Below are 26,450 nucleotides of genomic sequence, written 5' to 3'. Positions count from 1 at the left end.
CCTCAACCAGAGCAGAAAACCTACAACAGGAAGCCGAACAAGAAGAGACATGGCATCATAAACCCTTCAGTGAGTTTAAGAGTGAATCCATTTAGGGAAACTCACAGTTAGCATCAATGTAGCTAACAGACAAGAAACAAGAAAATCCATCATATAAACTGCCGGGACATGGAAACAGTCGTGTGCTAAATGTTTGTACAACACGTTGAACGCTAAACACAGACACTAATTATGGAGCGCAGATTTTAAAATCAGGTCTGGGTGAAGTCCTGTGCCGCAGCTGCTGGAAACGACAGCCCAGTGGATCCAGCTGCTGCAGCGCTGCTTTTAAAAACATCTGGAAGCGTGATCACAAACACTCTGGGGTCAAAGTTCAGGCTGAGCATCACAAACATAATCCCCCTTTTAGACGGTCATATCTTCATCTTATGAGACAAAAAAATATCAAAAACATTTGGCCTTTTCCAGAATGGTGCAAATTTAAGTAATCATCCATGTTCTACATGCTAAATGCTGTTAGCAAAAGCTAAAGCTGCAGCCTGATGGTGGATGAGAGGCGGGGGACACTTTGGACAGAAATAAACTAAACAACAATCTAACTTCAGAAGAAGATAAGAAGAAAACTAAAATAAAGTGAGTAAAGTGGTCTGATATTTTTGTTTAGTTTGTTTTTTCTCAGAAAGTAATGTTTTTCATTGCAGAAGGATTTAGAACATTTGATGTATTTATAACATTAAAGCATCTAGTTTTCATTATTAAATAAATAAAATAAAAGCTGGTTTGAGTGCAGCAAAGTTGACTTCCCAGTAAAAGTCTCTCTATAAAAGTTTGGTTATAAAAAGATTAATACTTTGTGTTGCACTTAACATTTTCAACTATAAGAAAATTAAGTTGGTAGTAAATTTACCCTGAATAAAAATAAAAAGTATCCATCTACATAATTTGTATCATCCTTAAACTGGAGCTGGGGCCGCACAAATTCAGTCCAAGGGCCACAAATGGCCCCCGAGCTGCACTGTGGACACCCCTGCTGTCAGTCATGAGCATTTCCCCTCCTTTTACAATAAACTATTTTGGATTCAAAGCGTAATCAGTTTGTAAATCATTTTAATTTTTAACAGAGTAATGATGCTATAGTTTCCATATAAATTTATTTCCTTGAATTTTTTTCAATTTTCTCTAACTTCACCTTATTTCTAAATACAAACTGATCAATTCTGCAAGGATAATGATACACTTTTTTATAAAAAAAAAAAAAACCCTGGTATATATAATTAGAAATTACAATCAGTATGATAAAACAGACTTGTGTTTCAATTATTGCGAGCACATGTGCTGGACTGGCTGACCTTTAGCGCCTTCAGCAGGTTCTGATTCTATACCTTAATTAATGGGCACATTTAAATTAAAAGGCACTAAAATAAAGAGCAGACGTCACAGGAGGAAATGTCAACTTAATCATTTCTCTCAAGAATACAGTACAATGTGGCTTTAAAGAGACATTGGCAGATTAAAAATAGCTAAAACAGGCAAAAAATTACAGGAAAGTTTCACAGATGGATGCAAACAGTCACTGGATAAAAGATTTGAACATAAAAACAACTGAATCTAGGTTAAACCTTACAGAAACTGATCAGAATAAGGAATGGAAAATACCTTTCACACTTCCACTTACTCAACATTTAAGACATGGGTGTCAAAAATGTGGCTCAGGGGCCACTTGTGGCCCACGGACTGATTTTGTGCGGCCGCCAACTGCAATTCAAATGTGGTTAAAATTTGTCCTTCACAAGTGTTCGATGCAAACAGAGTTATTATTTGTAATCAGGGTAAAACTACTACCAAATTAAATATCTTACATGAAAAAAGTGAAGTCAAAGACAAAACAATCATCTCTTTACAGCTCTGAAAGAAAATAAGAGGCCACTTAAAATGATCAGTTTCTCTGATTTTACTTTTTAAAGGTATAGTTTGAGTAAAATGAACATTGTTCTTTTATTCTATGAATTTCTGACAACATGTCTTTGAATGTTTTGTATTTGCATAAAATGAAAAATAGTTAAAATAATTAAACAGATACAGAGCTTTCAGACCTCAAATAATGCAAAGAAAACAAGTTTATATTAATTTAGAAACAACAATTCTGATGTTTTAACTCAGTTCAGGAATCAGTATTTGGAGGAATAACCAGGAGGTTTTCAGTGGGGTTCAGTGCAGTGGACTCTTACTTTATCCAGAGCTGAATAACTGAGCTTTTGTTGATCTACAGACTTTTTTAGAAAACCCAACTTTGCTGCACCTGGATCAGCTTTTATTTTTTCATATTTTTGTTAAAATTGGCTAAATATAGCAAGTATTTTGAAACAAAGTGACTCAAATCTTGTATGAAAGGCTAAATCAAGCCCCAAAGAAACAGAAAATTTGATGCCTGTATTTTAATAAAAGCAAAAGTGAAAAATGCTTTTTAAAAACTTTGAGTAACAGCCATTTCACAAAAAAAAACTATGAGCACTTTTTTCTTCTATTTAAAATTATTCATTTTGTTTGCTCTTTGACTCGAACATTTTGGCTCACGCGACAAAAAGTTTGATTTAAGGATTAAACTGAGTAACTTGGTTACTTTTATAGCCAAACCTTTATAAAAGTAAAACCACATTTATCCAGACTTTCACCAAAAAGCCGACTTCGCTGCACCCAGATCGGCTTTTATCTTTTTAAACTAAATATAGCCACCGTTTTGAAAGAAAGTGACTCAAATTCTGCTCTTATTACCTAAAAAAAGAAACTGAAAACTAGATTTTAGTACAGCAAATGTACAAAATGCTTTTTCAGTTTTGGAACTACAGTGATTAGATTAGATCAACTTTATTGTCCTTAAGGGGCAATTTGTCTAGCAGACAGCAATGACAATTGCAGATAAATGCATTAAAGAAGGTAAAGAAAAAAAGAACACCCATTTCACAAAAAAGTAGGAAAACTTAATTTGCTTGATATTAGTTTTACTTTTGAGTCAACAATTTTGGCCCAAGTAACAAAAGGCTTGAACAGATATAATTACAGCTGTTGTTTAATAGAGACAATGCCAGAGGTCGTTAAAAAGAGCGCCATCTGAACAGTGCGTCTCGCACTCGGGGCGGCATTACAGATCCGGCCCCAGACGGCAGGAAAGTTGCGGGAACTGTCTGATTGCGATAGAATCAATAACGAAACAAAAGCCCACGTCTGAGAGGAAAATCGTGGGAAGTGTCGCCGAGGGGATGATTAGCATTCTGTATTGCGAGTCCCCGCAGGCCGTCTCCCGGAGCCCCTCCCGGCCCCAGAAGTGAAGAATGGCTGAACGGAGGGGGGAAGGAGGGAGCGGCGGGAGAAGGGAGAGGTTGCGCCGGGCCAGACGGGGGATGCAAAAAGTCAAGGAAGACAGCTTCACAAAGACGGGCATGGTGCTGCGGCGGGGAGGGGCGGACGGTGTGAAATCAGGCAGTGCGAGGGGAGAGAGGGAACTGGGTTCAAGTTCAACTGCAAATCCTCGTGATGAAGATAAAACAGCTGCAGAGGAATCCTGGAACTAACCCAGGGCAAAGTTTAGTCAGAAACACAAATATTTCATGTGTTTTTACGTGACGTGGAATTAAAAACCAGAGGTCAGCCTAGGTCTGGTTCTTTGCTTATAGCTTTAGAAACAGTTTAATTCAGTGCCAGAAGAAAACCAAAAATGTTTCCTGTTTTAAATTAAACTGAAAATAAAATGCTCTTTTTGTTTGGTACAGTCCCCCAATTTATTTTACAGATAACCTACAGTATTTATCCAAGTATTAAGCATTTCAGTTACTCAGAATGTTTCAAAAAGACGACACTTTATGTTTGAAGGGTGTTTGTTTCTGTCTGAATGGTGGATTGGCTCCTTGTTTGGTGTGTGGCACAAAAAAATAAACTTTAGCAAACTAACTGCAAATGGTCATTTTTAAAGGTACCGACTAGAAGTGGGTGATAAGGATTTAAAGTTTCATCACGATATTTTGTGGTAGTATTGTTATAAGGTGTGACAGTAACTATTTATTACTTATTTTGTGGATAAATATATGGTTGTGACTGCATGAAGCAGCATTCAGAGCATAACAAACATAAATACTGGTTTTAAAAGACTATAAGAAGTGATGTTAAAAGCTACTTCTAAGTAAAGACTTAAAATATTAAGCTATAATATTTTAAGTTACATAAAAAAGTATGATTTGTATCAATAAACTGTACATTGAATCATACTTTAAAATTCATTGATATTCAGGATTAATAAAGTATTTTAGAATTTTAATTTTTTAAAATTTCTTCTGAATATTTACTCACTCATTGGACAAACTATAGAGTAAATATTAAAAATAACAATTTTGACAATATAGACAGCTTAGTTTATTTTTTAAGTCATTCGTTGAAATTTATTGTGACAATAATAAATCAAAATTCTTATCGATAAGTGATAAACACAATAAATGCCCAACCTTAGCAGACTACTGATCAAAATTAGCTAAAAATTAAAGAAAAATACTTGAGTTAGATTCGGATAACTTAACTAATTTACTCATTTTAGCACTTATTAACTGAAAAAAAGTTTTTAAATTACTTTTTTAAAAATTTACAGATACTAGAAAGCTTTAGGCAAAGGGAATTTTTATATTTCTGCGTGATAAAAACATTGTTGTTCATTTTCCTTAGAAACGATTCAGATGAATTTGTATCAAATGTTTATTCAAAAAAGTTCTTATCTGAGCTAAAATTCATTAAAACATTTATGTTGCTGCCAGCTTGAAACAATTTGAGCCGTTTTATTTTAATTTCAGAGGTCTTTGTTTTTTTTCTGCTGACTCTCTTTATGGCACAAAAACAAAACGTCTCATAACTATTTTACTGTTGATCAATTTTCTATGTAGTGACTGATATCTGGGTATTGGTCCAGTTTGTTAAAGCTAGAAAGATATTATTGCCAATAGAAATAAGAAAGTACGATTCCCAGAGAAAAAACGTGCGTACCATTTTAGTGCATTTAGTGCAAGGAGTAAAACTGTGGAACAATTTGTATGAGTTGATAAAATGCTGTACAATAAGTCCATTCAAAACACTTCATTAGAAAAAAATAATAAATTTTTATACACTTTTGAGTTCATAAAAAGGAAAAGATTTTGGTCTTATTTACTTAGAAATATAAACTTTAGAATTGATATTGTAATTCAATTCTAGCAAACAAAACTGTTCAGTTGAACATCTGAATAATTGTTTTATGCCTCTTCTGGCTATTAATAAAAACATTTTTTCAACAACAAGTTGATTTAAGAAATAATGTATAAAGGAGATATAGCTTGATTTCTTTTTATTTTAAATGTCTGAAATCGTCAGTATTTATAGTAAAACTGTCCACAGATCTAAGCACTTTACTTCAATGAACATCCCATCCAAATGTAATGTGCAGTTAATGAAGAGCCTCAACATGTCCGAGGTCAAAAATTAAGTGCAACATAAAGAAATGTGACCCCAGGGCAGCTGGACAAAGGTCACATCTCCCTGCTCATGACCTCTCTCCAAAGACTGTGGTGAATGGAGGAGGGTTCTCTCTGTGACCCTCACTGATAGTCTTTTAAATCCACAAGTTGTTTGACCTTTGAACCCTTTGATTGTGGCTGTGCTTCCTGCCAGGCCACTGGGATTTCCCATAAAGACACCTGTGAAATCCTGCTGTTAGCTTTATGTGCCGACACACCCTCCTGATTTAACACGACTAATTTCTGCTAGTATGGGGGAAGCATTGTGGCAGAAAGGATGAAAAAAAGCTAAAAAAAAAAGCTGGTGTTCATATAAAAACTATGTGGAAAAAACAGACTGACAAAAGGCACGAGCCTGTTATCAATTTTCAGGTATTTTAAAAAGTTTCCACTAAAATTCACCTTCATAATGATCCTGTGATTTAAAGTGTGAGTGACTATTTCTCATCTTTAATTCCTTCAGTGTTGCTAGTTTTAGATGCTTTAGCCTACTTCATGTTGCTCAGCAGGTTCTATTTTAGTGTTTTATTTTTTCCAATGCAAATCTTTACTTTGTGTGGCTAATAAGAGTGATGCTCAAAAGTTTGTTTGATCGCAGTTAATTTATGATATTACAAGAGCCATAATAATAAGCAGCTAAATGTGACTAAAATCCAAAAACAGAACCTGAAAGATGAGAAATACTTTTATAAATATTTAGAGAAAGAGAAAAAAAGAAGAAAAACTCAGAAAGACAGAAGAAAAGAAAGAAACAAGATGAGACAAAAAGAAAGAGAAGGAGAAAGTAAAATAATAAAGTGGTAAAAGAATGAATCAAAGAAATGGAAGAGAAACAGAAAAGGAAAAGAGAAATCATTAAATAAAGCAAGAAAAGAGAAACAAGGAAAAAAGAAAAAATGAGAAAGAGAAACAAAGCAATAGCAAGAAAGATGGAAAAAAAGGAGATAAAGAAATAAACACAGCATGAAAGGCAGAAAATAGCAAGAAAGAAAGAAAAAAGGAAGAACGTGTAGAAGAAAGCCAATCAAGGAACTAGAAAAAGAAAAACAGAGAAAAGGAAAAAAACAAACTGAGAAAGTGAAATAATGAAATAAAGCAAAAAAGGAGAAAGAAACAAGGAAAGAACAAAGAGAAACAAAGCAAGAGCAAGAAAGATTGAAGAAACAATAGAAAGAAATAAACCAAGTAAAAAACTGAGAAAATATCAAGAAAGAACCAAAGAGAGAAAAATTTCTGCCGGAAATTTAAAAAAAAACTTGACTCAGAAAATCTAAAATAATTGTACATTTTTCAGTCTATTTTTTAAAATCATGTCAGCAACTGAAAAACCAGAGAAAAAAAAACCCGTTTTCTTTCCTGGAGTTTCCTAACTTCTCCACAGGGACGAAGAGGTCATGTCTGGATAAAGAGCCTGTTGACCTGCTGGTTTGCTGAGTTTAACCTCTCTGCCTTTTTTTTGATGGGAGGTCAGAGGTCAGGTCTCTGCTGGGAGCGACGCCCTCGGACAGCCAGACAGGAGGTCGTAGCGTGTCGCCGTCCCCAGTGGACCGTGGAGGTCTGCGTTTAGCCGCGTGCTAACCAGGCTAACGCTGAGACAACAGACTCCATGTTTGTTGTGCTGCAGACGCTGCATGGGAAGCTGCTGCCTCAATATTCAGCACCGTCTGAAATTCAGACTAAAGTCATTCACCCTCCACTGAAAGCGTCTGGTGGCTCCTATTGAACATTTTATGAATTATTCCCTCTCTCTCTCTGTCACACACACACACACACACACACACACACACACACACACACACACACACACACACACACACACACACACACACACACACCGCTCGATGGGAAAACAATGCGTCAGATTACGATAAATAACAGATCCATCCAGACTAAGACACAGGCATAAAACATGGTGAGAAATCAGCCATGAGTTTGTCATGGCATGGTGGAGGGTCTGACTGCTTAATTAGATGTATAAAAGGGCCGGGTCAGACGGATCAGACAGGCAGAGAAAGGCAGGCGCGATGAGGCCCTTCTGATCGTCTGCGTCACACTGAGGGTGTGTGAGCGTGTGTGCGTGTGTGTGAGCGTGTGTGTGTGTCTGGGCTGCGAGAACCTGTGAACATGTCTGCGTTCTGGCTGTGTGCAGGAATGTCTGCCTGTCTGGGACAGTTTTCTTTTTTAAACAAATAATAATAAAAAAAAAAAGAATAATAATTATTGACACTCACTACCTTGAACATCTGGACGGGATAAAAGTTTTTCAGTGGGTGAAGATGATGGCACCTGGTGCAAGATTAGGATTGAGAATATTAATCAGATTATTGAAAAACCCGTCAACTAATTTAGTAATCAGTTAATCAGTAACCGTAGTATACAGACTCAAAAGAGCAACATAGTTAGAACAGTAATTAAGCCAAAACTGTACAAAAAAAAAAACAACTAAATCTATGATTTTGCATTTAAGATTTAAAAAAAAAAAAAAACATTTGTCATGCATTTTTAATGAAGCCAGTCTTCAGAGGTTGAAGGTGGCTTATAACGATGCAGTTTTGTTAAAAAAGCCAAGATGGACCGGTGCTGGTGAACTGTTAGTATCTGTTCATGTCAGCTCTTTAATGGCTGCTTTAAGAAAGATTATGTATAAATTTATTTGCCATTTAAATAAGTCTAATAGTAGAATTTCTCTATTGTTGACTAACTTTAAATATAGTAAGACACTCATCTGTACTTTTGTATGACTACCTCCTGAACGGTTAGGGGATTTTTATGTACTTTTTTATTCTCTTATTTTATTGATTGCTTTTCTAAATGGGATTTGCAATAAAATCTATCTTAATGTGGCATAATTTTAGCTCTTTGTTTTGTAAGACAAATCTCCTATTAAACACATTTTCTGTGCAGTTACTAATTAGTTAATCCAAACATAATCAACACATCAGCACTACACTGTATTGATGCAACCAGAAATGGCTGAGGTTTTCACATGTTGATGGTGAAAATATTTTTAGCTGCAGATCCATCTATTACTACAAATCATCAAGCCTTCACTATATGAATGTTATTGCATTTTAGGCAATTAAATTTTTATTTTCTTTTTTAAAAAAGTTAATTGGAATATTTGTGTATTTGTATTTTAAAATGCGTTTCTAATATTGTATAAAAAAGGCTTAAAAATCAGCGAAATGTGCCAATTTTTATCCGATGAATAGTCAAACTAATCACTAGAATAACTAGTAATCATATAATATGTCACAAAGTGAAAAACAAATCTACAGATGATGTGAAGTTGGTAGTAAGATTATTTAGCTCTTATTTCAGGGTTGTTTTGCTAAAACATAATGACTGATTAGCAGAACTGCAAGACAAATGAATACTTAGGTAATATTTAAATACTCATAAATTCCATCAAAGAAAATGAACCAACAAAGGAAACTTGGGTCCACCTAAAAACCCGGGTCTCAGCTCGGTTGAAGCAAACTCTGGTTAGATTTGAATGCAAATGTGACCAGAGACCGCTCGAAAACCAGAAAGTGGACTTTTAAAGAACATTTTAAAGAAAGGAAGCATTCTGGGTAAATACAAGCAAAACAAACGTGTTAGCTGAGCACTAGCTGTAAAAATAGATTCTTGCTTTTAGAAGAAAAAAAAACAGAAATCCTACAACCGCTAAGACTTGACATCGATCCATTTTTGTTTATATTTCATGAAGGAAGTTGTGTTCAGTGTTTTCATCAGACGTTTTTCTGTTGTTTCATTCAGTAGTTCTTGGTGCAGCGCCACCACAGGCGAGGAGGGGAACTGTTTTTCCAAAGGGTTTTGATTCAGTGGAGTGTGAAAGTGAACCACATTATCTGCAACTGGACCTTAAGGTGAAAACACCCTTCATTACATCTTCTTCTAAATCTTTGCTGTGCCCACTGCAGAGAGGACTTCCTCTGGACGTCTTTCTTCGTCCATAAAGCTCAGAAAAGTCAGAAAACATCACATTTCACAATTATGACCTTCTGTTTGTGGGTCTGTTACACAGAATCCCAGTCAAATGTAGCAATAGTTATGTTTGTAACACAACAAGATGTAAGAATACTTTTACAAATCACCATATATGTTAAAACCTGAGAACTGACAGAGGGGTTTCTTTATTTTCAGAGCTGGTGCTTAAACAACACCGAGTGTGTCTGAAGAAGTCATTAACGATCAAAACAAGTCAGAATCACTTAAAATAATTACTTATTCTTACCCACTCAGAGATGCTTCTGAGCAGACATGTCCCAGTCTGGAGTCTGTGGGTGAAAACCGACCAGTAAGCCTCCGCCTCAGCTGCAGCTATTTGTTATCCGAGACACAGAGGAGAGGTCAGAGGTCAAATAAGTTCACAGGAACTCCATGCTTTCACATGTTAATGCATCGCAGCAGCACATTAAGAAAACACACACACTCGGTGGTGAATCTAACATGGTCAGAACAGAGTTTATTTAAATGAGTTTGACAGACATGTCTGCTTAACTGGTAGAAACAAATGACTTTCTGTCCTTGTTGCTCAAAATAGGCAGAAAATACAAACATGAATGAGATAAATGATGATGCTGCAGCTAGATGACGGAGAAATGGCTCTAAAATGTACATTTTTACACAGAATTTTCAATTTGACAATCCAAGCTTCACCTTTCAGTTTAAATCTACCTGATAAACAAAATCTTGATGTCACAATAAAGCATTACTCATAGAACAATTTTACTCAATATCAACATTAAGTTGTGGTTGAATATCAAAATACATTAATAGGAAATATATAAAATGCATGTAAAATAAATGTTTGGAGTACAAACTTGGGAGTTTGGAGAACAGAAATGCCTGAAATCCGAAAAGATCTGAATCGGATCTGGACCTCCAGTCCAGACTGCCCCCTGCTGGACATGTGCGGCTCTGCATCTACAGGGGAGACAACAGACCACGGATTAAAGCAGCAAAAAACTAAATGTTTCAAATGCTTTCATGCCAAAACTTACATTTGATTTGTTTTAAAATTATTAGATCAACACTCTTGTAGCAGCAGTTAAAAATCAAAATAAAAAAAATAAGCTAATTAAATAAAGAGAATTACCAGACTTTTTCTGAACGAGCTCAAGTTTAAAAATGTTTTTTCTTCAATAAAGAAAGTCGCCAACATAAAATGAATTTCCACTTTACAGGACAATAAATGTTTCTATCTATGTTTTTAATAATCTGTCCCGCTATTAGAAACAGTCATCAACAGAGAAACCAGCATATACACTTTACTTTTATCTGATTTTTCTTCTAAAAAATGTGAAACAATTCAATATACTACAGAAGAAGTTTTCCATTATGATGCATTTAATGAACAGGAAAGGAATCAGATTTTTAAGTAGTTGACCTGCAGCTTGGCTGATTTTATAAAGTGGCAACAGAGTCTAAAAGTACTAACCACAATCAGTGAATTTAAAACATGTACATAATCGCTGAATAATTTAAATAGACATGGTTAATATATAATATTTTCACAAATGTCAGAGCAATTTTCTATACAAATTGAAGCTCAAGGTGTCAAAAAAGAATAATTATGAAATATGTAACCCTTAAAGGAACCTTATACGGGCAAAAGTCTACATTTCCCCCAATGAACAACCTGCTTTTCATCGAGTATAAACCTCAGCTTATTGTTGTGTCAAAACTAGAGGAAGAGGAAGGCTCCAAATACTTACTACAAACACACACGCACAACAAAACAGATTTTCCCTCCCAAAACTGGAATTCACAAATGAGAGAAGCAACAAAGGTTGTTTGTGTTCCAGCGGGCAGCAACGTGGGGGTGAAGGGTTGTGGGTAACGCTGGTTGCTGAGGTTCCCAGCCAGCATGGCACGCCTTTCCAACCTCTTCTAGGGTCTTTTGTGTTTTCCTTTTGCAGGCGGGTAGGAACTAGGTAGTTAGATTTTACAACTAGTATTGGTAAATTCAGAGAATATCCTCTGTTCCCAACAAAGAACTTCAATCCTCAATCTATAAACAGGAAACGTTGCCCTTAAATAGAACAACAGGTTCTCATTTGATTTACTCCCATTAGAGGAACAATGGAAGTGGGGATTTATATTCATACTTATATTCCCAAAGAAATGAAGTTATATTCACTTTACTAGAAATAGTTTATTAAACATTTTAAAGAAAGGATTATGGTATTTATTACTGAAATCATTCAATTAATCAGAATTACTCTATCCTATCTTAAAGATTAAAATAAACAGCTCCAATGAAAAACACATCTCTTATTTCTGAGTCCGAGTATCTCCAGCTCACACTACCAGTCATTTTCTGGCATTGGCCGCTTCACACTTGGGGTGTGAGGAGGTGGACTCCCAATTAGTGAGCCACGCGTCTGTAGAAAGAAAGCAAAGCCCTTAAAGACTAGCCACTGTTCACTCCTCTGTGACCTTCTGACCCCAGGGTCACAGGTCTGAGTACACTCCACCAATCCCAACATCTGGACGTAAGTTATCAACTCTATGGCCAAAAGGACGGATACCAAACCTTTTCATTAGTTAAATGAACCTGTTAAAGGCTTCACAAATGGAGTCCTGGTGTTCTTCTATTTCTTAAACAAGTCTGATAAAATGGACCTCTCTTTTATTTATTTAAGGTGGTCTGAGCCGAATCACACAACAACAAACCCCGGTGCATTTTAATGGGATTTTTATAAGATAGACCAATACAAAGAGGAGAATCATTTTGAAATGGAGGCATGCCTTTTTGAACAATTTCTCTACCAGTTTTTCACATGTAAATACTAAAATCTTTGCACTAAATTAAGATTAATCGAAATCCCATGCCACAGCGTCATTGCTCTTTCTGTAAAATAACACTTCATCAAACATGGCCCAACGCTGCCATCTGGTGGCAAAAACCGTCCATGCAGCTCTTAAAAGAGCCTTTTTAATATCTAAAACTCGGAATTTATCGGAGCACATATAGCTAAATAGCACAAAATATAAGTACATCATTTTCAGTAAACAAAACAGTTTCTTTACTCATTTTAAATGGTCATTTTATGCAAAAGAAGCATGAAACCTGCTCCTGTTTACCTAGATATGTGCATTTTTATGTTTTTGCAAGTCTTTAAAGTCACTTCTGATTTACACACACAACTAAAACTTACCTTTATCAATTTCTTTCTGTCATTCTTTTCTATCCAGCTTATTTTAAATAGTCATTGATGCGAAATTAAGTCGGTTGCTGGAAACATATATGGCCGCCGAAAAGCTAGACTGTCGAGTTGCTAATTTTATCAAATTCAAGCTATCTTAAAGAGAGCGAAATTATTGCCTCGTTTTAATCCAGTTAAAAGCAACAAAACAGTATTAACTGTTTATGTTCTCTAACAAGACAAATTAACAAAAAATTAACCACCTTTTCCCATTTGGGAGTTCCTGTAGCGCTTTCTTCGAGATCCAATATGGCCGCTCCTCACCTCAGTTGAAACTCTAGGAATGACTTCACGCCAGAGCTCGGTGAGGTTCGGATTCCAATATGGCGATGCCTAAATATTCATTATTTGTAGTACCACTTACAAAGATCGTTTTAAGTAAATCCTAGACATCAGACATTGGTACCAGTTAGCAGTTCATTAAACACTTTGGTTTTAGAGTGATTTATGCATCAAGTACCTTTCTTCTAAATTTGAACTGTAGGTAATTTTTTAAAGTCTTTTGTTTGTCAAAGTTGCTCTATTGTTATCTTCAGTTGGAGCTAATTTGCTACACAGACAGAGCAGCAATGGGGGTTTGACATGAAATAAAGCCAACACACAGTGAGAGTAAAATAGACTGATTTATTCTTGGCTCTGTTCTACAAAACTTTATTACAACATAAAGCCACCGAACAAAACTGTGTCTGTTTGATCTTAAAGTTTCCTGTTGGAAAAAAAAATGTGGAAGGTAATTTCAGCTGTGAAAACCAACATATACAACATTTCTTGGTATCTGATGACTCACTTAGAGGTGTCAGGATCGTTGATAAAGTAGGAATGTGACACAATAAAAATCTAACTCTGCAAAAGTGTCTTAAAAGCTTAGCACCATTGTGTGAAAAGACCCTAATCATACCAAAAACCACAACAAGAACAATTATTAGGAAATATTTAAAGATCATGGCCTAATTTGGAGGTAATTAAATGCCACATGGTGAGTTTACAATATCCATAATCATGGATGCACATTCTTATCTGAAGCAAATTTTGAATAATTTTCCATCATGTTTTTGTGGTTTATTATTCAAGATAATTTACATCTTGTCATGGTACCATAACCAAACTGTATTTTTAAGGTGTTAAAACTTGATGTCCCAGTACTGTGGTGTCTCTTTAGTGGCTTCAAATTCAGTTTCAGCTGCTGAAAAGTTGCTGTCGGTTTGCGACAACATGCCGAGGTGCTGCATAATTTCTCCACCTTCTGGATTAAATATGAACAAACAAATAATTAGACATGATTAAAATGAATAATTGGGTATAGTTATGGAATAAGCTCCAATCTCACCAGGGATGCAGAGGATTTGAGGTCTCTCCCATCGGCCTCCGGACAGACACCTGACCACAGGGTTCAGTCTCTGCTGGAAGCCCTCTGAGCAGCGATACCGCACAACTGCATTGGTCTCATATCTCACTCGCGTTTTTCCAAATATGGACGCATTCCGGACTTTTGGTGGCGGCCCACATGAGGCTGTTAAAAGAGGGAACAAATGGTGATGTAATGGCTTCTGTCAACCAGTAGAGGGAGCTACAATCTCAGGTTCAAATGACGTCTGCTCAGTCTGATTGGCTGAACTTACAGGTGCCTTTCTTGCAGGTGTATGCCAGGTGGTAGTTGCAGGGTACGTCACTCCAGCGGCCGTTATCGTGCCACACCATCACCACGCAGTCTTCTCCAGACAGGAAGTAGCTGTCAGGCTGCCCTCGGTACCAGTTCTCATACAGCTGCATTGATTTGGAGAATAAGTTTGAATTTGAAAAAAGGGGTATTTCTCTCATACATTTTAAAACTTGAATTAATAATAGTTTTAAAAATTATTTAGTGGAGTTACAAAACTTTTGAAAATGTACCAAAAAATACAATTGATTGACTTTGTCGTAATTTTGTGTGATGTTTGTTGTTTGTTTGTTTTTTTTTTTTGTAAAAGCCGAGTTGTCTAACTTTTCTCACCAGTGGGTTTCCGTCAGACCAACGAAAATCGTCCTCAACTGTCTTATCGTTCAGACCAGTCCACTGGTACTCCTTATAGTTACCTAGCAGAGTCATATCCCAGTTCAATCATAAAATAAAACACACCCATATATACACATGCACACCCAGAAACCTTTAGAAAGCCTAAGTTAAACTCTGACAGGAAAGAAAAGGTATACTGGACATAGTGGCCCTACTGTTGATGTAGTCCTGCTCCTCTGGGGTCATGACGGACACCAGATGAGCTCCTTGCGTGCGGCAGTGCCTCTCTGCCACCTCCCAGCTCTGGCGCTGGCTGAAGTGTCGATAGCAGAAACCGTGAAATTTATCCCAGCCCGGCTCACATCGCTCCAAGTCTGAAGCACAGCAGGGAGTCAGGAAAGCACAACAAAGCAAGCTTAGATGACTCAGCAGGTTCTGCACTAAATGAATGCTTAGTTTTGTTCATTTTGTGGTAATTAATGGCTCAAGAGAAACTGTGGCCCATTTACTTTTATTCCACTCACTGCTTTGCATAAAATTACAATAAAATTATTATAAAGATGTGGAAAAGTCGTTACTGTACATTAGCTTATTTTTATCTTCTGTTTTTGTATTGCATTTTGCTGCTAGCAGAGCTGAATTGTCCCCACAATAAAGAATATTTCTGTTCTTTTCCATCAGCCGTTTAATAACCTCACTGACCTGTTTTTGCTTTATCAGTCATGGACAACAACCACTACTTGCAATGTCACTGTGTTTCCATATTTTCTCAAACAAATCAAAATCTTCATTCTTGGCATTTTATATGTTACAATGTGGATTTCCTTGCACTCTCTCCTGAGAGAAACTCTCTCCAATGAGAAACTTCTGCAACCTGAGGGCAAGCTAACCTAAATCTGCAGCTAAAGGATCCAAAAGAGCAACTTAAAGACTCATCTAGGATAGCGTACCTTTATTTACAGTTAATCGTGTAAATTATGACAGCTATGTATGTTGAAGGAGATTTAATACTGATTTTAATCAAAAGCTGCATCTGTAATGCATCAGTTAAAGGGGCTGTTGTGGTAATTTAGAGTTTTTTAGGCAGAATATAATGAAGCTAGTATTTAACCTAAATCTGTAATTAACGTTTGTATTTGGAAATGATGCAATTCTTTTGATAACTTTTAGACCCTCCAATTAATAATAATAATTTAAAAAACTAAGAACACACCAGAGGGCGTGGCAGAGATGTTTTTAGATTTTCAAAATATATTTTTTGGGCCATTTTCTGAACTTGTAAGATCAGATCAAGTTAACTTTGGTTTGCATCTAAGTTGTAAGACATGTTTAGTTATTATTATAGCATTTTATTTATTTTTTAAATCAAGTCGGAAGTGCATTTAAGAAACAAACCACCTGTTTCCATCCACTGCCTTTTTTGGGATACTTTTGATTGAGTCTTTAATTTTCTTTGCATTTTTCCTGTAAAATATTAGTTTTGGGTGGAAAAAGTCCTAGATTGACTGATCACGATCTAATTTTAGTTTTTTAAACAAGTGAGATAAACATTTGATACCTCTGTGTGTAATCGGGTTGCATTTCTATTCTGTTATAATTACACAAAATTTCTTTTGTTATTCGGATTGTTCCTTTACCTGACTGTGAAACAGCTTAGAAAACTCTGTCATTGTTATAACCGTGTGACTTTAATGTTGTTTTTGTCAGAATAGACCAAGAAACCACCAATTAAAAAAAAAACCATGTCACAGCCAAAACATATAATAAAATCAACACAACGCAGAAAGGATCCGATTAAAATGTGTATGTTCTTCAAAACTCTGGAAAGCAACAACAGGCAGGAATCTCACCGCTCTGACAGAACCTTCCTCCATATGTCGGCAAACAGAGACATTTAATGTGTCCGTCCCGCTCAGTGCAGGTCCCTCCATTGAGACAGGGGTCGTCCAAACAGGCATCTGAAACACAAGAGAGGGGTTACTGCAGATCAATGTTGAAATAAAAACCACAGATCTGACCCCACGTGGGAAAATTGTCAGTAATATTACTTAAGCACACACTAGTTTAAATGTAGGAATCTGTTGTTTTATACATTTAGTATTAATTTAAAATGTAGGACACAGAATTAAAGACAAAATGTAAGCCAAGAGAGGACAGGGTGATCTTTTCGTCTTCTTAGATCCTTCCTTTGTTGTCTTTGTTCCTTTTTGTTTGTCTCCTAAATATTAACCCTTTAAAATATAGAATTTTGTTTGCACAAGGCGCAATAAGCAATTTTTGCTTCTCATGAAGACTCTCTTTTCAAAAGGTTTGTAGATAAATACAGAAGCTGTGTATTTTTTGCCAATCATGTTCAGTATTTTTATTAAAAGTATCCACAGTTTTCTTGCTAAGGTCATGAAAAATATATTTCTAATCTGAGCTAAATGTGTCAGTCATAAATGATAACATTATGTCATACAAAGTGTTCACTCAAGCAAAAATGTTACTGAAAGCTTCAGTGCACAAAGCAGAAAAATATTTGCTTTGTCACATTGAGATGATAGCTTGCTTGTTTAAACCCTTGAAAAGAAGAAAGAGAGCTCAAAGGCTGGATTTATTTTAAAATATATGAAAAGAAAGCAAAATATGACATATCTGTATAACCAGAAATCAAATATTTAACAACATAAGCTTTGTCTTGTCATTATGTTCACTTTCACATAAAGCTCCTTCCAGAAACATCTCTGCAGTGTATGTAAAAGGTAATAACTACTTTTCACGACACAAATGGGAATCATATGCTCTCCAGGCGTAACTGTTGTCAAAGCTGAGCAAAGGAATATAAATAAAGCGTGGGAAACCACAGAGACTCCTTTAAAGTCTAAAGGACCCCGTCCTCTCATTAAGATTGTTTTACTCATGTTTATGTTCACTAAAACATCAAAGTTTTACTAACTTGGCAAAGTTTATCTCAGTGGAGATGTTTTCACTTTTCTTCACAGAAAGGGGAGATGGTTGTTTATGCATCACTAAAATCTGAAAATCAAGGCTGCAATTGGTATATTACTAAACCAAGCACCAGTAATTGCGTGATTATTAGTTTTATTTTAGCAAATGAAAATGGACACCTTCAGCCTTTAGAGGACAACAGAGACTTAAAATATGTAAATCTGTGAAAAGTCCATCTCCTTATACATGCATTGCTAACATATTTAAAACACTTTGTTTTCAGTGCAGTTACTTGAATAAAAGGGACAGTTGTAGTATAAACACAGACAAATAAAACAGAATAACCAAAAATCCAAGTGCTAATGAAGAAAATCCTATTGTAGCAATTACATAAAGTATATGGAGAACTAGAACCAGAAATGTATCTTAGAAATGGCTCAATATGGCCACAAGATAATAAAAACAACTAGTTTAAATAATTATGGCTATATAAAATGCGGCCAAAATTGATATTTCTACTTATTTGTCACATATTCTTAATTTTTGCAGAGTATTTCAATATTTAAAAAAATCCAAATTAAATATTGTGACAAATGCTTAATACTATAGTAAATGTGAAAATGTATTCATAAGAAATTAAAATATAATAGCTTTGACTGTTTAGCGTTTTCTATTATTGTCATGACTATAAAATGTTTATACTTCTTTGTGGGATGAAATATTCACAAAAAGTTTCTTTTTTGCATTGTTCTGTCAATAACTGAACACCAATTTCTGACTAAAATAATAATAATTTAACTTTAATCTATTACATTGAGTTCAGAATAGAAGGATCTTATTTTACTAACACAATAACAGCAAAAAGTATTTTTTGTCTTTTTTTTTCTTCAAAGAAATTAACATCTAATGCCTCAGGATGTAGAAACTACCAACCATAAAATGATTGTTTTTACTAGTGTAGACAGAAAGAAAATATACTAGAATTACTTCTTAAAAACACAACACACATCCTAAGCAATCATGAATAAACAACAGGCAATATAATTGAGAAATATGAAAAGGGAACAGCTTAAAGATAATTAAAAACAAGGTGCTGAACACTAACAAGCAGTGGCAGTTCTTGCATGAATGGCGACTGTGCTTATCCCTCCTCCTGCCTCTCCCAAGCCAATCAAAATGCAAGAAAGTTTCAAAATTTTTTGAGTTTCTCCATTTGATATGCTCAAAACCATTAGAAAATCTGGAGCTTGTCCAACCCCCTTCCTATTGCTGCCCTGGGCAACTGCCCACATGGCCAACTTCAAAAACCCCCACTGCTCACAACAAATTGTGAATAAACATGGGTTGTGCTTCTAAACCTTAACACAATGTGCACTTGTGTTATCTGAAGAGGCAATATCAGAGTACATTCCTGTCAAAAAACATTATTTCAGTTGCATTTGTCAGTGCTATCACATTCAAATTAATTTGTTACATTCATAAATTAGGCTATATGCACACTGCAGCCTAAAGCGACCCAAATCCGTTTTTTTTAACCTTAATACGACTTGTATTTGATCTCCCCATGACAGTCTGAATGACAGAGATCCATATCCGATCTTTTCAAATGTGACCTGAATCTGAACGTCATCCACATTCGACAAACGTCACTATTCTACGTCCTGACGCACACAAGCGGGAAGAAAAACAACAACCATGGCAGACGATAATGAAGATTATGTTGTTAATATGCTGGCTCCGATCGGACAACAAAATCGTAAGCTATGCTCTACCGTTAGCATCCACGTTTACTTCCGAAAACACTGAGATCTTCCGAAAACTCTTCTTTTTTATGGCTCACTATGTGTGACGATAATGCGCCCTCTATACTGCGCATGCGGGACACTTTCAAGTAGTTTGCAGTTCACATCGGAGATCACACACAAGTTGCATATATGACTACACACCAAAATAAAATCTGATTTTATATATTTTTTTAAATGGAATATCAAAAGCCTGCAGTGTGAATGTAGCCTTAGTTTCAACATTTATGCAAAACACATTCTGATTTCAGGGGCTATTGCCACCATTCTTGTAAGGGAAACACTAAAACATTCATTCAAACTTATCTGTACTTCACAGAAGTCAGTCTTTGGATGAGTAGGAAAATGTCATGCAAAACAAAAAAGAAAAAAATGTTGACAAAATGTCAACTGTCCCAGTGTGAGTAGCAGGAGAGTAGTGAGGAGTGTGGGAGTGTTTAATAGGGTGAAGCGTTTAGGAGTCAGAAAGGTGTGAGGATCTGTTGAGACAGCGAGTGAAACAAACAGGGAGAGGGTTTTGTTTTTTGGGGAGATTTTTGTTTTACAGAACATGGAGGAAGTTTGTCAGAAAATAAACCTGGGATTTTAGTGCATCAGTGTGCTGAGCAAGAAGAGGACGGTTAGGTTGATGAGAGTGGTTTTAGCATTACCTGAAAATGCCCCTGTACCACCTACAGCTGCCCTCTCTTTGGGCAAGTTATGCAGGGTGGGTGGCTGGGTGAGGCTAATGTCAAGATCAACCACACCGTGATCCAATGGCGGTATGAAATGGTTCACCTTCTGGGTTTCTGTCGTCTTACGGAAAGTGTGAGGTCTTGTGGTTCTTGGGCTCCAGGTGCGCTGGGGTACATATGTTGGGGTAGAAATGGTAGGGGCAGAAGACATGGACTTGGTATTCATTGAGGGCTTGGACACTGGCATGAAGGGGGGTTTCTGACTAATCTTTACACTATTCAGATGCTCCTGAGGTCCAGTTGTGGTAGTCAACAGACTCCACTTAGATGTTTGAGTATTCACAGAAAAGATTGTAAAGTCCTCAAGGGTTGGTGCAACATCAGTTTCCTCTTCGAAATCAAGGATTGGAGTAACTTTAAGTTCATCAGTCACAAAGGTTGGGGTTACTTTGGATTCTTCTTCAGGGGCACCAGAGAGATTAGTAATTTCCTCTGAATTTTCAAACTTTAGGACATTGACTTCTTTCTCCTGGAGAGGGATTTGGGTAAATTTACTTTCCTCATAAATCAAAGTGGGGTCAACTTGAACTTGTTCTTTAACACTTGGTGTAAAACTAACTTCTTCTTCAAGAACCAGAGTTGAGTCAACTTTAGCCTTTTCTTCAAAAGTAATGTTTGGGGTTACTGTGGATTCTTCATCAATGACAACTCCAAAGACTGGAGTTGGGTCAACATCAGCCTCTTCCTCAAGACCCAAAGTTGAGGAACTTGAAGTTTCTCCTATAATTTCTGGGTCAACTTTAGATTCTTCTTCAACGGCAGGGGTTGGTGCAGTTTTAGAGTCTTCTTCAAGAGCAGCTGTTGTGTCTACTTTATTTTCTCCAACAACCAATGTTGGGATAACTTTAGCTTCTTCTATTGGGTCAACATTGGCTTCTTCTTCAACAACCAGAGCTGGCACAACTTTATTTTCTTCAACAACCAATGCTGGGCTAACTTCAACTTCTTCTACTGGGACAACGGTTGGCTCAACATGAGCTTCTTGTTCAGGTACCAAAGTCGGGTGAACTTTAGCTTCTTCTGCAACAGTTGGGTCAACATGAGCTTCTTGTTCAGGTACCAAAGTCGGGTGAACTTTAGCTTCTTCTGCAACAGTTGGGTCAACATGAACTTCTTCTTCAACAACCAGAGCTGGCACAACTTTATTTTCTTCAACAACCAATGCTGGGCTAACTTCAACTTCTTCTACTGGGACAACAGTTGGGTCAACATGAGCTTCTTGTTCAGGTACCAAAGTCGGGTGAACTTTAGCTTCTTCTGCAACAGTTGGGTCAACATGAACTTCTTCTTCAACAACCAGAGCTGGCACAACTTTATTTTCTTCAACAACTGATGTCGGGCTAACTTTATATTCTTCTATTGGGACAAAAGTTGGGTCAACAATAGCTTCTTCTTTAGGAACCAAAGTCGGGTGAACTTTAGATTCTTCTGCAACTGTTGGTTCAACATTAGTGTCCTCTTCAGCAACCAGAACTGGAGCTACTTTAATTTTTTCAAGGACCATAGTTGGGCTAACTTTAGTCTCTTCATCTAGGACAACAGTTGGGTCAACACGAGCTAATTCTTCAGAAACCAGAGTTGTTGTAACATTAGCTTCTTCTGCAACATTTGGATCAACTTTAGTTTCTCTAGCTCTAGTTCCTTCAAAAACTGGGGTTGATGTAGTTTTAGTGTCTTCTTCAAGAGCAGCTGTTGGGGTTATGCTAACATCTTCTCCAAGAGCAGTTGTTGGGGTTCCTTTAGCTTCTTCTTCAGCAACTAGAGTTGGGACAACTTTACTGTCTTCAAGACCCAATGTTGGGCTAACTTTAGCTTCTTCTACTAGGACAACAGTTGGTGTAACTTTGGTTTCTACTTCAAGAACAAATGTTGGGGCAATTTTTTCAGTGCTTTGGCTAGCATTAGCTTCTTCTTTAGGCACAGTAGTTGAGGAAAAGTTAGCTTCTTCTTCAATTGAAGTCGACTTGTTCTCTTCCTTGCCAGGGGTTGGGGAAACTATAAAAGTTTTCTCAAAAGGCGATGCAACTTTAATACCTTCCTGAAAGATGGAAGTAACTGTTCCAAGTTCAGATCCACTTGCCTCTTCATAAGAGCTGCCTAATGTCTGATACTGTTCCGCTGCAAATTCAGACGGTGAATGAGAGACATTGAAGTCTTCTGGAGATTCAGTCATAGGCAAACTTACTCCAGAAGCTACCTGTTCAGGAGCCTGAGTTGCATCAACCTCTTCTGTGTCTGAGCTTGTACTTCCTTCCTGTCTAGAAATAGTGAGTTCCCACAAGTCCTGTGTCGTGGTGTGGATTTCAAAATCCAATTTGTCCACTTGGCGTAACACAGAAGAGAGGGTTGGATCGGGAGCTTCCCTCTGAGGTGTGGTGCTAGCCACCGCAGAACCCACCGGTTTAGCGGTGAATCCAGCTGCAGAGGATTGAGACGAGGATGTGAAGGTGGCTGCTTTTGTTTCAGATTCTCTCTCTGAAAGAAAGGATAACATATTTTGGATTACAGGTGTGACAAAATGCTCAACTGATAAGGATTTCCTGAGATAACATATTATCTGATCTAAATATCAGTTGTGTAAAGCAAAAACAGTGGAAATCTGGATAAAAGTCTTCAATAAAATTGTTTTTGTAAAAGTTTAAATTGATTTACACATTGTCATCATTGCAACTTTGCACCTAGTTTTCTAGCTCTCATTTAGTCTTAAATAAATGCACCTAAATTTCAAGCACATTTTTCCCAAGCAGTTTAGTCTTGCAAAATAATTTTTTTTAACACAAACCGCTAAAAATACTGAAGATTTTCAGCTCAAGTCATGTAAAAATATCAGAAAGAAATTCAGACACTTCAAAAACTTAATATTGATATCAGAAAAGCTTCTCATAACTTAACACCTGGTACAAAAATCCAAAGTAAAATACAATTTGTGTGCATATATTTTTACAATAAGCATCTTGATCTTTGTTGGATATTGTTCAGAAAATTATTTAAAGTGGCTAAACGTGAAATATAAACCAATAATTACACCATTTCCTGTAAATAAACAAACAAGAAGTGAATAGATATATAAACAAATCAATTGAAAAAAATTCAATTCTGAATATAAATTTTTGGTTTAGATACTGGAGGAAACTTGTCTGAAAAAATCTGTATGACAAAAAGAAGAAAATTACAAGTACCTGTCTATTTTTAATTTCCACTAACAACACTGCAAAAACCCCAAAAGTATTTTTGGTCTAGTTTCTAATGCACATAAATTATTACACCTGAAATAAGACAAAACTAACTTACAAATAACTCTTCAGCAAGATATAGGAGCTTGTTGTAAGTAAATAATTGATCATATTGATGAAAAAGTACTTGAGTCACTGGCATTTTATTCAACATGTAAAATGGGAGAAATGTCTTGTTATAAGTGAAATAATCTGTCATGGAAACTGATACTTTTTCGTCAATATTAAAGCATTATTGACATCTTGCTGAGAAATTACTTGGAAGTTAGTTTTGTCTTATTTCACATGTACAAAGACATTTCCCTTAGAAAATAAACCAAAAATCATTGGTAAGATTTTGTTTTTGCAGTGATATCCGTAGTGTTTATTTAGATAGAAAATACCAACCTCTTAAAAAATCTGTCTTAATCCAAATCTCTAATGTGGTTTATGAAATATATTGAATATTAACATTTAGAGGTAATATGTTCTGATTCTGAACATATCATCATTTAATTATACATTGACACATTTTCAGGTGTTCGGCCTATATAACGCACTTATTTTATGAAAGTAGTTTCCCTACCTTGGGAAATATCTCCAGATCCATCACTGGGAGTCCATATTGAGTAGGCCTCAATGGTTAGTTTAGTAGCTGGAGTTTCTTGTGTGGCTGGAGTTCCTTTATCTTGGGACGCCTGAGTCGTGTCCATCTGTATAGGATCCTCTGTAGTTGCATCTTCCAACTTTACCTGAAGCAACGGACCAGTCGCCAAAGTCGTTCCCTCCCAAAACGCTTCCTCTATATCTACGTCTGTACGATTGTTCTTGGTTTCGCTGTAATTGGTGTGAGATTTGTCCAAACTGGTCTCGTGAATTTCTTGGTACTGGATTGTCTGTTCAGTTGATTGTAGAGACTCAGTAGAGTTTGTGTCTGATGCTGTCTGGTTCTCCGTCTGCGGTTCGTATGTGCTTCTCTCAAACTCCGATATGTGGTTCTGGTGTAAGTCTGTCCCATTGTAATCACCAGGAGGAATAGTTGTGCTTTGTGTTGAATCAAAGGTCTTTGTTGTGCTGATTGTGCTGACAGCTACCTCTGGAAGATGCTGGGAGTCGTAACGTTTTTCTGTGCTTTCATTTAGTGTTTTAACGAAGTCCAAAGCATAAGCTGCAGTGGGGAAAGATTCTGCTCTATCTGAGGTGACCGTTTGGTTTCTATCGAGTGGATCTTCTGTAGTAAAAGACTCAGGCAACAGAGGTAAAGACTCCAGTTCGCTTTGTGCTTCTCGTTCCACTTGCTTCTCCAGTTGATTTAGATGAATTTCTTGTTCTCGTTCCATTAGAATAACAACATTTTCTTGTAAGTTTTCAGCTTCTGTGATCAGATGATCCACTGGAGACTCAGTAAAAGTTTCTCCGTGTCCTGCTGAGGACAGATAAGAATTTAAAAGTTTGCTTTCAGAGTAAAAACAACAACAAACAAGAATATTACAGTGTTACCAACTCCCCCAAAAATCTTAACTTACTAAATGGGTTGTTTAGGGTTATATCTTTATGTTTCTGTGCAAATTTACTTATTTGAAAATGTATCTATGTCTCAGATTAATCTCAAAATCTCAGTGTTTTGGAAAATATTTACTCTTTCTTTTTTTGTTTCTGTCTACAATGGTTGTAATACACCATCACTTTTCAGGTATTGCAACTTGGCAACCTTTTTTTTTTTTAAAAATCTTGACCAAAACTTTTCCTTGCAGTCAAGCAAAACAGTTATTGTGTCAGTAGTCACCTCATGATGTCCTGCTGGAGGAAATTACTGCATATATCTTTCATTTAAGGTTGCATTGCCGGTATGTGCTATATAAATAATTTTGCAACATTGTTGTTATGCTAGATGCATTATTTGACTGTAAAATGAGTCGTTTTGTTATGAAAAATTACACACGATTTGCAGAGTTGTCCAAGATGGTGTGAGTTTCACTCTTTTGTATGTTTATTTACATACAAAAGTGACAAGTGACAACCTGTTGACAACAATCTTCGGTCTCCACAGTGGTGATAGTAACAGCTCAAGGGAGGTTAGTCACACTGTAAAGAACCACTTTATAGTCGGGCGTATTTAAAGACGCTCACCTTTGAAACAATAGACATCATGCAGGGCAGACGGCTCTGGGAAACCGGTCTGGTTGCTGAAGCGGTAGAGTGTTTTGACGCCTGCTTGTGGGCCACCACATCGCTCTCTTGGGATTACGATGGGGTAGCGCACGCTGCCGTCAGACAGCCAGCCTGGACTGCAGCGGTCCAACCCTTCGCTCCACGCTGAGTACAGCTGTGCGGTTGTAGCCAGCTGTGCTCCTGCAGCTCCGCAATATGACTGGGCTTCATCAAATGACAACTGCTGTGGGACGGGGTCATAGAAGACCTTTCCTAAAAACACAAAACATTGGTTTTGATTACTTGTACGGAGCAGGTCGAGGTTATAGATTTTATTTCATGTCATTTTTAAGGATAGTGTGCTTAAAAAAAATAAATCTGGTGGAGGAAAGAAGAAGAAGGTTCTGATCTTTAAAAACTATCAAGAACAAAGTAACAATATCTGCAAGTCAACTATTTAAAATCGGGACTAAAAATCTAAAAAAATCTTGTTAGAGAAATCAAGAGATTCATCACCTCTCAGTTGATCATAGTTTCAGTTTTCATGCATTTTGTTGTTTTTTTTGCAAATGTTCGGCCCATTCCACATGGCAATTTTCAGATTATGTTTTTACATTAGTTAAACGTAGCTTTAAAATGTGAATTATTCAGACTTAAACAGTCTCCTAAACCACTATTGTGTTCAAGGTTTCCCCCAGAAAACTTGCTGATCCTGGTGGTTGGGTGGCAGAGCAGTCATTCATCCAGTGGCCCGTCGTGTTTTTCAGTTAAAAAATGTTTAAAGTTGACATGAAATTTGAAAATATCTCTTGATAATCATGCGTTATTGAAAGACTAATACCTGAAAACCAACTATGCAAACATTTTAAAAAGATTTAAATA

At 36.4% G+C, this 26,450-nt stretch overlaps 1 protein-coding gene and 1 long non-coding RNA gene across 3 annotated transcripts in view; both read right to left on the bottom strand.

Annotated features, from left to right (window-relative positions):
• Positions 1–8,556: 8,556 nt before the first annotated feature.
• LOC103472828 (uncharacterized) lies at positions 8,557–13,141 on the bottom strand. The gene is made up of 4 exons (XR_534932.2): positions 12,949–13,141; positions 10,358–10,460; positions 9,769–9,854; positions 8,557–9,492 (listed from the first exon to the last, which is right to left on the bottom strand). It is a non-coding gene; the product is annotated as an uncharacterized LOC103472828 (long non-coding RNA).
• A 208-nt stretch (positions 13,142–13,349) lies between these two features.
• The window catches only part of LOC103472524 (neurocan core protein-like), a 30,486-nt gene continuing 17,385 nt past the window's right edge, over positions 13,350–26,450 (bottom strand). The window contains exons 6-14 of one of the 2 annotated variants that reach the window (XM_017307353.2): positions 25,548–25,841; positions 24,004–24,843; positions 20,122–22,680; positions 16,589–16,696; positions 14,954–15,112; positions 14,736–14,818; positions 14,365–14,509; positions 14,073–14,255; positions 13,350–13,988 (exon numbers count right to left, since the gene is read on the bottom strand). In XM_017307353.2, the coding sequence (XP_017162842.2) occupies positions 13,867–13,988; positions 14,073–14,255; positions 14,365–14,509; positions 14,736–14,818; positions 14,954–15,112; positions 16,589–16,696; positions 20,122–22,680; positions 24,004–24,843; positions 25,548–25,841 (4,493 nt within the window). In that variant the 3' untranslated portion in view covers positions 13,350–13,866. The remainder of the gene's footprint in view (positions 13,989–14,072; positions 14,256–14,364; positions 14,510–14,735; positions 14,819–14,953; positions 15,113–16,588; positions 16,697–20,121; positions 22,681–24,003; positions 24,844–25,547; positions 25,842–26,450) is intronic. The other variant, XM_081613028.1, reaches the window with a different exon arrangement.

Source organism: Poecilia reticulata, chromosome 11 (assembly GCF_904066995.2).
Source record: "Poecilia reticulata chromosome 11, P_reticulata-male-v2, whole genome shotgun sequence".
Lineage (NCBI taxonomy): Eukaryota > Metazoa > Chordata > Actinopteri > Cyprinodontiformes > Poeciliidae > Poecilia > Poecilia reticulata.
This window is presented reverse-complemented; position numbering and strand designations above follow the sequence as displayed.